General features: G+C 34.8%; 1 protein-coding gene across 1 annotated transcript in view; it reads left to right on the top strand.

The window, feature by feature from the left end:
- GTF2A1L (general transcription factor IIA subunit 1 like) overlaps positions 1 to 13311 on the top strand; it is a 62911-nt gene that overhangs the window by 44401 nt on the left and 5199 nt on the right. Inside the window, exons 9-10 of the mRNA XM_067703029.1 lie at positions 9800 to 10057; positions 10754 to 10843. Coding sequence (XP_067559130.1) covers positions 9800 to 10057; positions 10754 to 10843 — 348 coding nt within the window. The remainder of the gene's footprint in view (positions 1 to 9799; positions 10058 to 10753; positions 10844 to 13311) is intronic.

Here is a 13311-nt window from a genome sequence, read left to right as displayed (position 1 = left end):
TGACGTCATCTGCACTAGAACTGTTGACATTTCTTCACGTTCAGCGAGAACTCATAGAAGAATCAGCAGTGACTTTTCTTTAACATTCAGCAGGATAAAAATACCAGTACTTCTCAGGGCAGCCGACATCTGATTTTAATCATGTTTGCACATTGGCACAGTAAAAAATTCCTGTGTTGTGAGACCTTTTTTTGAAACTGGAAACTGACATCTTTGTAATAATGAAGTTTTTATAGATGAACAGAATTTGGTACTCTCTGTACTGATGGAGCCCCTGAGATGCTTGGCAACACATGGTTTTGCTGCTTCAGTGGAGAGAGTATTTCAATGTCTGTTTCAGCACATGGCATACCTTAGTGCTGAGACCCAGCCAATAATTCTAAAAGAAGTATTGTCGGCTGCCGTGACACTCAAATGCATTCGAATTTAATTGAATTATTAAATTTTCCAATTTAATGATTTAAATTGATTTAATGATTTCCAATTTAATTTCCAGTCATTATCTTTTCCAAGACATTTGTCAAAAAGTGTGGGGAAAATGTTCTATTCTTTTTTATGCAAATTTTTTATGACTTTTCAAAGGACAGTACTTGAAGCCCTTAATTGATCCTTGGGGAGACATTAACTATTGTTGAGAGACAGTGGAAACCTCCTAATAACAATTTGACTTGGAGAAGTTCATTGATCTATGTAGTGGATGTTTGCCATATGAAAGGCTTAAATCTTCCTATTCATGGGCCTGTGGTATCAATTATGGATGTTGCTGCAAAACTGCCTGCTATTTTGGTTAAACTACCACCTTGGAAAAGGAGATTGGAGTCAGATAATCATACGAACTTTCTCATGCTTGGTGGAAGTGCTTCTGAAGAAAGAAGTTGAGAGTGACGAAACTCTTTTGCAGTTATTGATATTAAATTTGGATTTGTAATCTTACTCTTTTCCCAGAATAAAGAGGACCTCACTGATATAGGTAAAATAAGATGATGCTACGTGAATTCAATTACAAGAGTCCTGGAATCTTTAATATTCCTTAATAAGCTTATACTAATCTGGTAAAGTACCATGGGAGCGCTGATTCATTTTGTAACAAAAGATCTTGCGGTGTAAGGTTTTCAGTACTTGTTGCTATTAACATGAAAAGCCAATTCCAACATGTGATTAGGCCCAGGACTAACCTTACCATAATTTACTTTTCACACAATTAGATTTATTGGGGTAGTATCTACATACAGTAAAGTTCACCTTTATTTAGGTGTACAGTTTTTAGATGTACTTATGAATTTTGACAAAACACTTGGAGTTATATAACCAGTATCACAGTTGAGATACAGAACATTTCCATCACCCCAAAGAGGTCCCTTAGGCCCCTGTGTAGCCAATACCCTCCCTTCACATCTGGTCCCTGGCACTCACTGATGTGTTTTCTTTTGGTATAGGCTTGCCTTTTTCAGAATGTCAAACAAATGGAATCATGCATTATGTAACTTTAATATGATATATTCGCAGTTCATTCATGTTTTTGCATATATTAGTATATTCCATTGTGCCACAATTTGTTTATCCATTCACCATTTGGACATTTGGATGTTTCCAGTTTGGGCTTTTGTGAACGAATCCCCTAAAAACATTCATGTGTGGGTTTGTGGGTTTCCTCCCTTCCTTTCTCTCTCGCTCCCTCCCTTCCTTCCTTTTTGGTGTGGACTTAGGTTTTCTTTACTTTCGAGTAAATACCTAGGAGTGGGATTTCTAGGTCATATGATACCTGTATGCTTATAAGAAACTGCCAAACTCATTTCCAAAGTGGCTGTATTCCCAGCAGCAGTGTATGGTGGAATGCAAATTTCTGCTCCCAGTGGGTAAGAGTTGTAGTTGCTTCATGTCCTTGCTATTTAACGCTGTCTTTAGGAGAGAAGTTTGTGATTTTGATGAAGTCTAATTTATTCTTTTTTCCTTTTGATTTCTGCTAATGTGTCTTATCTAACCAAAGGTTGTGAAGATCATTGAATGCTTCTAAAAACTTTATGGATTTTACATTTAGGACTGTGATCCGTTTTAGAGTTAATTTTTGTGTATAGTGCAAGGTTAGGGTTTAGGGTTTTTTTTTTTTTGCATATGGATGGCTATTCAGTTGTTTTAGCATTATTTGTTAAAAAGACTACCCTGTCTCCATTGAGTTGCCTAAATCACATTGAGTGTTTAAAGCACGTTCACCTTTAATGAAAATCAGTTATCATAATGTATGTTGGTTTATATCTGGACTTCCACTCTGTTTCATTAATTCATGTGTCTATCTTTTCACTAGCACCACACTGTCTTGATTATGTCAGCTTTGTAGTAAGTCTGGACATCAGAGAGTATGAGTTTCTTGTTTTTTTTTTTTTTAAGAAGATGTTGGGGGTAGGAGTTTATTAATTAATTAATTTATTTTTGCTGTGTTGGGTCTTCGTTTCTGTGCGAGGGCTTTCTCTAGTTGTGGCAAGTGGGGGCCACTCTTCATCGTGGTGCGCGGGCCTCTCACTGTTGTGGCCTCTCTCGTCGCGGAGCACAGGCTCCAGTTGCGCAGGCTCAGTAGTTGTGGCTCACGGGCCTAGTTGCTCTGCGGCATGTGGGATCCTCCCAGACCAGGGCTCGAACCCGTGTCCCCTGCATTGGCGAGCAGATTCTCAACCACTGCGCCACCAGGGAAGCCCCGAGTTTCTTAACTTTATTCTTTTTCAAAGTTATTTTGGTTATTCTAATTCTTTGCTTTTCCATCTAAATGTTAGAATGAGCTTGTCATTTTTTACAAAAAAAGCTGCTGGGATTCTGATACGGGTTTTGTTGGATCTATAGATCAACAAGGGGAGAATTGACATCTTCACAATGAGTGTTCCAATTTATTGCTACATTTTTTATTTAGGTCTTTGACTTTTAAAGTTTTATAGTTCTCAACATACATATATTGCACATATTCTATTTTTATCTAAGTGTTTCATGGTTTTGGGTGCTGTCATAAATAATAATACACACCATAAAGCACAACGTTATTTATATTTTAAGCTTCATTTGCATTAATTTTAAAAATATTATTTTCAAAGGTAGGATTATTGAGGAAAAAAGCTAAAAATTTCCGTGGTTCTTCAAGTACATTGCCACAATAGTTTCAAGAAGTTGTGCAATTTTTCCTGCCACCAGCACTCTTTATCAGTTTTACCACATACTTGACAGTTTACACCATTGATTTTGTCTGTTGTAAAAATTTACCTTTTAACCATTTTTTACTGTACAGTTCAGTGGCATTAGGTGCAGTCACATTCTTGTGCAACAGTCCTCACCATCCATCTCTGGAACATTTTTTATTTTCCCAAATTGAAATTCTGTACCCATTGAACAATAACTTCCCATTTGTATCTTCCCCCAGCCCCTGGCAGCTACCATTCTACTTTCTGTCTCTATGAATTTGACTATAGGTATCTCAAAGCAGGAGGTCAAATAGTATTTGTCCTTTTGTGTCCCTTTTCACTTAGCATAATGTCTCATGTTCATCCATGTTGTAGCATATATTAGAATTTTCTTCCTTTTTATGCTTAAATAACATTCCATTGTGTATATATACTGTATTTTGTTAATTCATTCATCCATCCATGAACACTTGGATTGCTTATACCTTTTGACAGTTGTGTCTAATGCTACTGTAAACTTGGGTATACAAATATCTCCTTGATTCCCTGCTTTCAAATATGTAGCCAGATATGGTGCTGGGTCATATGACAATTCTGTTTATAATTTTTTAAGGAACTACTGTAGTGTTCCATAGCAGCTGCACCATTTTACATTCCCACCAGCAGTGCACAATTTCTCCACGTTCTCACCAACACTTATTTTCTGTTTGTTTTTTTTCTTTGATAATAGCCATCCTAATGGCTATGAGGTGGTATCTTACTGTGGTTTGGATTTGCATTTCCCTAATGATTAGTGATACTGAACATCTTTTCATGTGCTTATTGCCATTTGTATATTTTCTTTGGAGAAATGTCTACGTTCTTTGCGCATTTTTAAATCAAGTTTTTCGTTTTGTTGTTGAGTGTAGGCGTTTTAAAATATATTTTAATTTATTTTAAATTATAATATTAACTCATATTGATGAGTTAATATTGATTAATATTGATGGATATTAACTCATCAGATATATGATTTGCACATATTTTCTCCCATCTTGTGGGTTACCTTTTCACTTTGTTGATAGTGTCCTTTGATGCACAAAGGTTTTAATTTCGATGAAGTCCATTTTATCTTTTTTTTTTTTTTTGCCTATGCTTTTGGTATCATATCTAAGAAATTATTCCCAAATTCAGTGTCATGAAGATTCTCCTCTATGATTTTTTTCCTAAGAGTTTTGTAGTTTTAGCTCTTACGTTTAACTTTTTAATCCATTTTGAGTTAATTTTTGTATATGGTGTAAGGTAGGGGACCAACTTCATTCTTTTGCATGTGGATATATAGTTTTCTTAGCATTTGTTGAAAAGATTGTCCTTTCTCTGTTGAATGGTCTTGTCACTTTTGTAGAAGATCATTTGATCATATATGTGAGAGTTTATTTCTGATCTCTCTGTTCTATTGGTCTTTTGTCTGTCTTTATGCAAATACACTGTTTTGACTACTGTAGTTTTGTAGCAAGCTTTGAAATCAGGATGAATGGGACCTCCAACTGTGTTTTCTTTTTCAAGATTGTTTTGGTTATTCAGGGTCCCTTGAGATTGCATATGAATTTCAAGATGCTTTACTATTCCATTCGCACCAAAAATGTCATTTGGATTTTGATAGGGATTGCAGTGAATCTTAGTTGTCTTTGGGTAGTATCAACATTTTAATAATATTAACTCTTCTAATCCATAAACATGGAATGTCTTCTCATTTATTTGTATCATTTTTAACTCCTTTTGGCAATGTTTTGTAGTTTTTAGTGAACAAGTCTTTTTCCTCCTTGGTTATGTTTACTCCTAAGTATTCTATTTGGTGGTTTTGTAAATGGAATTGCTTTCTTAACTTTGTTTTCAGGTTGTTAATTGTTAGTGTATAGAAATGCAACTGGTTTTTGTATGTTGTTTTGTACATTTTGCTGAATTCATTAGTTCTAACATTTTTGTGTGTGTATGGAATTTTGGGGGTTTTGTACATAGAACATTATGTCATCTGCAAACAGAGCCAGTTTTACTACTTCCTTTTTAATTCGGATGCCTTTTATTTCTTTATCTTGCTTAATTGCCCTAGCTAGGACTTCTAGTACTATGTTGAATAGAAGTGGCAAGAGTGGGCACCCATGCCTTGTTCCTGATTTTAGAGGAAAAGCTTTCAGTTTTCACCATTGAATATGCTGTTAGCTGAGAGTTTCTCATAGGTCAATTTTATTATGTTGAGGTAATTTCTTTCTATTCCTAGTTTGAGTGTTTGTTTTTATTTTAAATCATGAAAGGGTGTTGAATTTTGTCAAATGCTTTTTTTGCATTAGTTTAGGTGATTGTTGTTTTTTCCCCTCTTCAATGTGTTAATGTGTTGTATTACATTGATTTTTCATATGTTGACCCACTTTTGCATTTCAGGAATAAATCTCATTTGGTCATGGTGTATGATCCTTTTAATGTGCTGTTGAATTCTGTTAATATTTTGTTGAGGATTTTTTTTTTTTTTTTGGCCATGTTGTGTGGCTGGTGGGATCTTAGTTCCCTGACCAGGGACTGAACTTGGGCCCTCGCAGTGAGAGTGCAAAGTCTTAGCCACTGGACTGCCAGATAATTCCCTTGTTGAAGATTTTTGAGGATTGGTGTTAATTCTTCTTTGAGTGTTTGGTAGAATTCTTTAGTGAAGCCATCTGGTCCTGGGCATTTCTTTGTTGAGAGGTTTTTGATGACTAATTGAATCTCATTACTGGTTATAAGTCTATTAATATTTTCTCCTTCTTCATGATTCAGTCTTGCTAGGTTTTGTGTTTTTAGGAATTAGTTCATTTCACCTGGGTTATCCAGTTTGTTGACATACAGTTAGTCTTATAATTCTTTTTATTCCTGTAAAATCACTAGTAAAGTTTCTTTATTTCTGATTTTAGTTATTTGAGTCTTCTCTCTTTTTTTCTTCATCAATCTAGCCAAAGGTTTATAAATTTTATTGATCTTTTTTGGTTTTGTTTAGTTTCTCTATTGTTTTTCTATTCTTTACTTTATCTCTGCCCTAATTGCTATTATTTCCTTCCTTCTACTAGCTTTGGCTTTATTTGTTCTTCTTCTAGTTCCTTAAGGTTGTTAATATGAGATCTTTCTCCTTTTTTAATATGAGCATTTACAGCTATAAATTTCTGTCTTAGCACTTTGTTTGCAGAATCCCATATGTTTTGGTATGCTGTGTTTTCATTTGTCTCGAGATATTTTTTTATCTTTTGACAAAAGATTTTGAGTTTTTTTTTGTTTCTTCTTTGGCCCATTGATTTTTTTTTTTTTTTGAGTCTGTTATTTAACTTCTACATCTTGTGGATTTTCCAGTTTTCCTTCTGCTGTTAATTTCTGGTTTCATTCCATTGTGATCAGAAAAGATACTTTGTATGATTTCAATCCTTTTAAATACTAAGATTTGTTCTGTGGCCTAATTTATGGCCTATCCTGGAGAACATTCTGTGTGTACTTGAGAAAAATGTGTATCCTGCTATTTTGCATGTTTTGTATATGTTTGTTAGGTACAGTTAGTCTGTCATGCTCAAGTTCTTTATTTCCTTATTGATATTTTGTCTGGTGGTTCTATTCATTATTGAAAGTGGAGTATTAAAGTTTCCTACTATTACTGCAGAGCTATTTCTCCCTTTTTGTTGCATATATTTAGGAGCTCTGATGTTTGGTGCATATATATTTGTAATTGTTATATCTTCTTGGTGAATTAATTCTTTTATCATTATATAATGTTTTTTTTGTTTCTTGTAACAGTATTTGAATTAAAGTCTATTTTGTCTGTTATTAGCATAGTTTCCCCAACTCTTGTGGTTACTATTTGCATGGAATATCTTTTTCCATCATTTTACTTTCAACCTTGTGTGTCCTTAGACCTAAGGTGAGTCTCTGGTAGACAGCATGTAACTGGATACTGTTTATCCATTTTGCCAGTCTGTTGCTTTTGGTTGGGGAGTTTAATCCACTTACATTTAAAGTAATTACTAATAGGGGAGAGGTTACTCTTGCTATTTTGTTTTCTGTGTGTCTTTTAGCTTTCTTGTCCCTTATTTTCTCCCTTATTTCCTCCCTTATTACATTCTTTTGTGTGTAGTTTTTTTGTAATGACACATTTTGATTGTTTTCTCATTTCCTTTTGTGTGTTCTCTATAGGTATTTTCATTGTGGTTATCATGGAGATTACTTATAGCATCTTAAAGTTGTAATAATCTATTTTGAACTGATACCAACTCACCTTTAATTTTATATAAAAACTCTGCTGCTTTTCAGCTCTACCCTCCCCCACTTTATATCATTGATGTCCCAAATTATGTCTTTATATATTGTGTACTCGATATAGATTTATAATTATAGTTTTTAATGCTCTTATCTCTTAAATCTCATAGAGGACTAAAAAGTACAGTTAACAAACCAAAATATGATAATACTGGTTTTTATATGTGTCATTGTATTTATCTTTACCAGAGAACTTTATATTTTTGTGTGGCTTCAGATTACTGTCTAGCTTCCTTTCATGCCAATTTAAAGGACTCCCTTTAGTATTTATTGTAGGGTAGACCTAGTAGTAATAAACTCCTTCAGCTTTTACCTGGAAATGCCTTATTTGCAGGACAGTTTCCCAGATATAGAATTCCTAGTTTAGTCTTTTCTTTCAGCACTTCATTTTTTTTCTTTTTCTTTGGCCACACCACGTGGCACGTGAGATCCTAGTTCCCTGACCAGGGATCGAACCCATGCCCCCTGCATTGGAAGCGTGGAATCTTAACCACTGGACCACCAGGGAAGTCCCTCAGCACTTTAAATATATGTCATACCACTGCCTTTTTGTTTTCAAAGTTTCTGGTGAGAAATCTGCTTGTTATCTTACCGAGGATCCTTTGTATGTGATGAGTTGCTTTTCTCTTGCTGCTTTAAATAGTGCTGTTATTTAATTTCAGTTTCCAATTGTTTATTGCTACTATACAGCCATACAATTTTTGTAAATTGCCTTACATCAGTCTGAATGTTTATGTAACCCCCAAATTAATATGTTGAAATCCTAACCCCCAAAAGGTGATGGTAATTAGGAGGTGGGGCCTTTGGGAGGCGATTAGGTCATGAGGATGGAGTCTTCAATTAATGGGATTAGTTACCTTATAAGCGACCCCACAGGGCTCCCTAGCCCCTCTGCCATATGAGGACACAGTGAGAAGCCATCGTCTGTGAACCAGAAAGTGGGCTCTACCAGATACCAGATCTGCTGGTGCCTTGATCTCAGGCTTCTCAGCCTCCAGAATTGTGAAAAATAAATTTCCATTGTTAATAAGCTACCTAGCTTATGGTATTTTGTTATAGCAGCCCAAATGATCTAAAACAGTTTCCTTATCCTTTTAATGTTTTGGGGATCTATGGTGACACCCTATCCTTAATTAGTAATATCATTTCTTTTCTCTTTTTGTTAGTCTGGCTACGTTTTTTCATTTTTATTCATCTTTTCAAGGAATGAACTTTTGGTCTAATTGACTTTTTCTGTTCTCAGTTTCATGTATTTTTCTTTTTATTTCCTTATTTGCTATGAACTTAATTTGATCTTCTCTTTTTTAGTTTCTTAAGGTGGAATTTTAGGCCAGTGATTGAGACTTGCTTCTTCTCTTATATAGTCATGCAATGCTATAAATTCCCTCTAGGCACTGCTTTAGCTACATCTCAGGTTTCGAAATGTAATGTTTTTGTTTGCATTCAATTAAAATTATGTTTTAATTTCCCTTGTGACTTCTTCTTTGACCCATGTGTATTTAAAAGTGTGTTGTTTAATTTGTAAATATTTGAGGATTTTCCAGATTTTTCTGTTACTGATTTCTGATTTAATTCCTTTGTGCTAAGAGAACATACTTTGTATGTGTTAAAGTTGCCAAGATTTGTTTTATGATCCAGAATGTGGTCCATCTTGGTGAACATTCTGTGTGCTCTTGAAAAGAATGTGCATTTGGCTCTTTGGGGGTGGAGTATTCTATAAATGCCAATTAGGTTATGCTGGTTGATTGTGTTGTTCAGTGCTTCTACATTCTTACTGAATTTCAGTCTGCTTTTTTTATTGATTAGTAAGAAGAAGAATGCTGAATTCTCCAACTATGTTTGTGAATTTGTCTGTTAATCTTTTCAGTTCTGTCAGTTTTGATTTATATTTGTCCTTTTGTATTTGGTTTATTCTAGTTAGTACAATCCTTTATATTTTTTATTTATCCATTGAGCATGATGTCACTTGTCCTTTCTACTTCATTGAATTATTGTTTAAAATAAAATAGTTAAAACCTAAGAGGTATATAAACTTAAGATAGTATGTATAAAAACTGGTAAACATTATCTGAAAACAGTCAACTGATTTGCTGTCTATGTATGACCGTAAGTGGGTTTACTTTATTTACAACTTAAAAGTTATTCCCATCTTATACAGAAATGCTAGGAGTGTTCTAAAATTCAAAATTAGGGAATATCATCTGACAGGGAAGGAATATGTTTTCAGAGGCCACTTGTGAACTGTTTAAGTAATTTTATATTTTGTGTGATCCAATGTTTTATATACCTTGTTTGACAGGAAAAAACTTTATTGCATTTATTTCTCTTTTTAGGATTCTAATTCTCAGATGGATTTAAGGCTTCAGGTAACTGATGATGATATTAACGAGATAATTCAAATAGATGGAACTGGAGATACAGCTTCCAGTGATGAAATAGGAAGTACAAGAGATGTAGATGAGAACAAATTTCTAGGGATTACTGATGCGGGAGACCTGAAGGTATTTGAAGAAGCCAGCAGTATATCAAATGAAGATTCAATGGCCAACAGTAGTGATAATGAAGACCCTCAAGTAGACCTTGTGGAAGAGGTGAGGATTATTTTTGAGCTGAAACTTTTAAAAATTTATAGCATTTGTACTTTAATATACTTTGGAACCAAGAGGAATAACAATTAAGGTTAATCCTGTCTTTTGTCTTTAAAATGAGACTTATTTGTATCTAGTATTTAAACTTTTAATCTTAAACTGTAATTTAACTCAGTATTAAGTATTTAGGAATCAGCTACTATATTTGTTGGTCTTAACTAGAGGTAGTGAGAGGTTTAAGGGATGGGAGTGGAGGTAAAGAGGGCAGCTAGGGTAGAAGCATATCATATCTGCTCTAATCCTAATAAATGCTGTGAAATCTTTGTGGAATGTGATAATTAAGAAGCATGTAAGTGGTATGTATTAACTATCGTTTATGGTGCCGTACATATGTGCCAGGTACCATACTAAATCTTACTGCCTTTTGTTATTTAACATTACCACTGCCTTATGGGTTTTATGAGTCTTATTACTGTCCTCATTTTGCAGATGAGAAAACTGAGATACAAGGAGTTTTAGTAGCTTGCCAAAGGTCAGTCTTGTGGTTATTGAGTGACTAAGTTGGGATTCAAACTCAGGCTGTTTTACTTTTAAATACAGTACTATTCTGTGTCCTTGGAGGGAGAGAATATGTCCCTCTGTCTTTAAAAAATTCAAAGCATCATGAAATTCATTAATGTGAGTATCTTTCATCTTTAGGACCCTTTAAATTCTGGGGATGATGTTAGTGAGCAGGATGTGCCGGACCTGTTTGACACAGATAATGTAATTGTCTGTCAGTATGAAAAGGTACTGTATTCACCTTTTAGACTTCAGGTTTATTAATTGCATTTATAGTAGAAAATGAACAAAATAATGGGAAATGTGATGATCAGTTACTGTTCAGTTAAATTAATCTCAAAATAGCTAAGTAATTCTATAAATTTGGGAGGGTATTTTGGGTCTAACACTGTGCTGTGTGGTCTTGGTGATACCAAAAAAGTGATAGGCCTTGTCTTATGGAGATGATAGTCTTATTGAAGAAAGGTGTTTCTGTATGGAATAATAGAATGGCATACAATAAGATAGTAGGTAAATCAAAAGCTAAAATATGTGACAGGTAAATCAAATACTAAAATACATGGCATATAAATCAAATGCTAAGATGAGTGGCACAGACAGTTAGTCCTAAAAGGGGCTAGGAAATGCAAGAAATCCTTTGTAGTTGGAGTTCTCCACAAATCCTTCATGGGTGATGTGGGGCTTTGAAATAGATCTTGAATGATTTGTAGGATATAGATAAGTGTGGAGAGTAGGCATTCAGAGTAGAGTAGCCTGATAAAAGGCAGAGAAATGAATGCATGTAGAATTTATAAGGGACAGTGAAGAGACAGCTCTGCCTTGAATGAGGTGTTTTCCTTTTGAATGTGTTAGGAAATGAGGCTGGGTGGTGGACAGAGGTGGGAGCAGATTGGAAAATCCAGAATCCTGGTAGGGGAAGTTCAAACTTGATTTGATGGACATTAACCTTATGAGGATGATATTGAGAAAATTGTAATTGGGTTTAAAAACTGGCATTGTTTGCTAATTTGGAAGAGGCAAATAGTAAGAAGAACAGGGATAGCACATAAAGTAACAGAGCCCAGACTAAGGATGGCGGCATAGAACATGGAAGAGTTAGAGATTATGGTGGAAGAAATCATTGGACTTCCAATACTATGTTGAAGAGAAGTGGTGAGAGTGGGCATTCTTGTCTTGTTCCAGAATTTAGTGGGAAGGCTTTTAGCTTTTCACCTTTGAGTATTATATTGGCTGTGGGTTTGTCATAAATTGCTTTTAGTATGTTGAGATATGTTCCCTCTGTACCACTTTCCTAAGGGTTTTTTTATCATGAATGGGTGTTGAATTTTACCAGATGCTTTTTCTGCACCTATTGAGGTGATCATGTGGTTTTTGTCCTTTTTTTTGTTGATGGGGTGTATCACATTGATTGATTTGTGAATGTTGAACCATCCTTGTGACCCTGGCATGAATCCAGCTTGGTCATGGTATATGACCTTTTTTATGTGTTGTTGGATTCAGTTTGCTAATATTTTGTTGAGAATTTTTGCATCTATATTCATCAAAGATATTGGCCTGTAATTTTCTTTGTTGGTAGTTGTCTTTGTCTGGTTTTGGTATCAGGGTGATGGTGGCTTCATGAAATATTTTTGGGAGAGTTCCTTCCTCTTTAATCTTTTGGAAGAGTTTGAGAAGGATTGGTATAAGTTCTTCTTTGTATGTTTGGTAGAATATACGCTGAGGAAAAGACAGTCTCTTCAGCAGGTGGCGTTGGGAAAGTTGGACAGCCACATGTAAGTCAATGAAGTTAGAACACACCCTCACACCATACACAAAAATAAACTCAAAATGGCTCAAAGGCCTAAATATAAGACAAGACACCATAAAACTCCTAGAAGAAAACATAGGCAAAACATTCTCTGACATAAATTGTACCAATGTTTTCTTAGGTCAGTCTCCCAAGGCAATAGAAATAAAAGCAAAAATAAACAGGTGGGACCTAATCAAACTTACAAGCTTTTGCACAGCAAAGGAAACCATAAATAAAATGAAAAGATAAACAAAAAGGTCCTACTGTATAGCACAGGGAACTATATTCAATATCCTGTGATAAACCATAATGGAAAAGAATTAAAAAAAAAAGAATGTCTATATGTGTATAACTGAGTCACTTTGCTGTACAGCAGAGATTGGCACAACATTGTAAGTCAAAATAAAATTAAGTAAAAAAAAATAAACGAAAAGACAACCTACAGACTGGGAGAAGATATTTGCAAATGATGTGACTGACGAGGGCTTAATTTCCAAAATATACAAACAGTTCATACAACTCAACAACAAAAAAACAAACAAGCCAATCCAAAAGTGGGCAGAAGACCTAAATAGACACTTCTCCAAAGAAGATATGCAGATGGCCAATAGACATGTGAAAAGATGCTCAACATTGCTAATTATTAGAGAAATGCAAATTAAAACTACAGTGAGGTACCACCTCACACTGATTAGAATAGCCATCATTAAAAAGTCTACAAATAACAAATGCTGGAGAAGGTGTGGAGAAAAGGGAACCCTCCTACACTGTTGGTGGGAATGTAAATTGGTGCAGCCACTATGGAGAACAGTATGGAGGTTCCTCAAAAAACTACAAATAAAGTTGCCATATGATCCAGTAATCCCACTCCTGGGCATATACCCAAACAAAACTAATTCAAAAAGAT

This window comes from Pseudorca crassidens, chromosome 14 (genome assembly GCF_039906515.1).
Source record: "Pseudorca crassidens isolate mPseCra1 chromosome 14, mPseCra1.hap1, whole genome shotgun sequence".
In the NCBI taxonomy this organism is placed as follows: Eukaryota; Metazoa; Chordata; class Mammalia; order Artiodactyla; family Delphinidae; genus Pseudorca; species Pseudorca crassidens.
The sequence above is the reverse complement of the archived record's forward strand: the minus strand, read 5'-3'. Positions and strand labels throughout refer to the sequence as shown.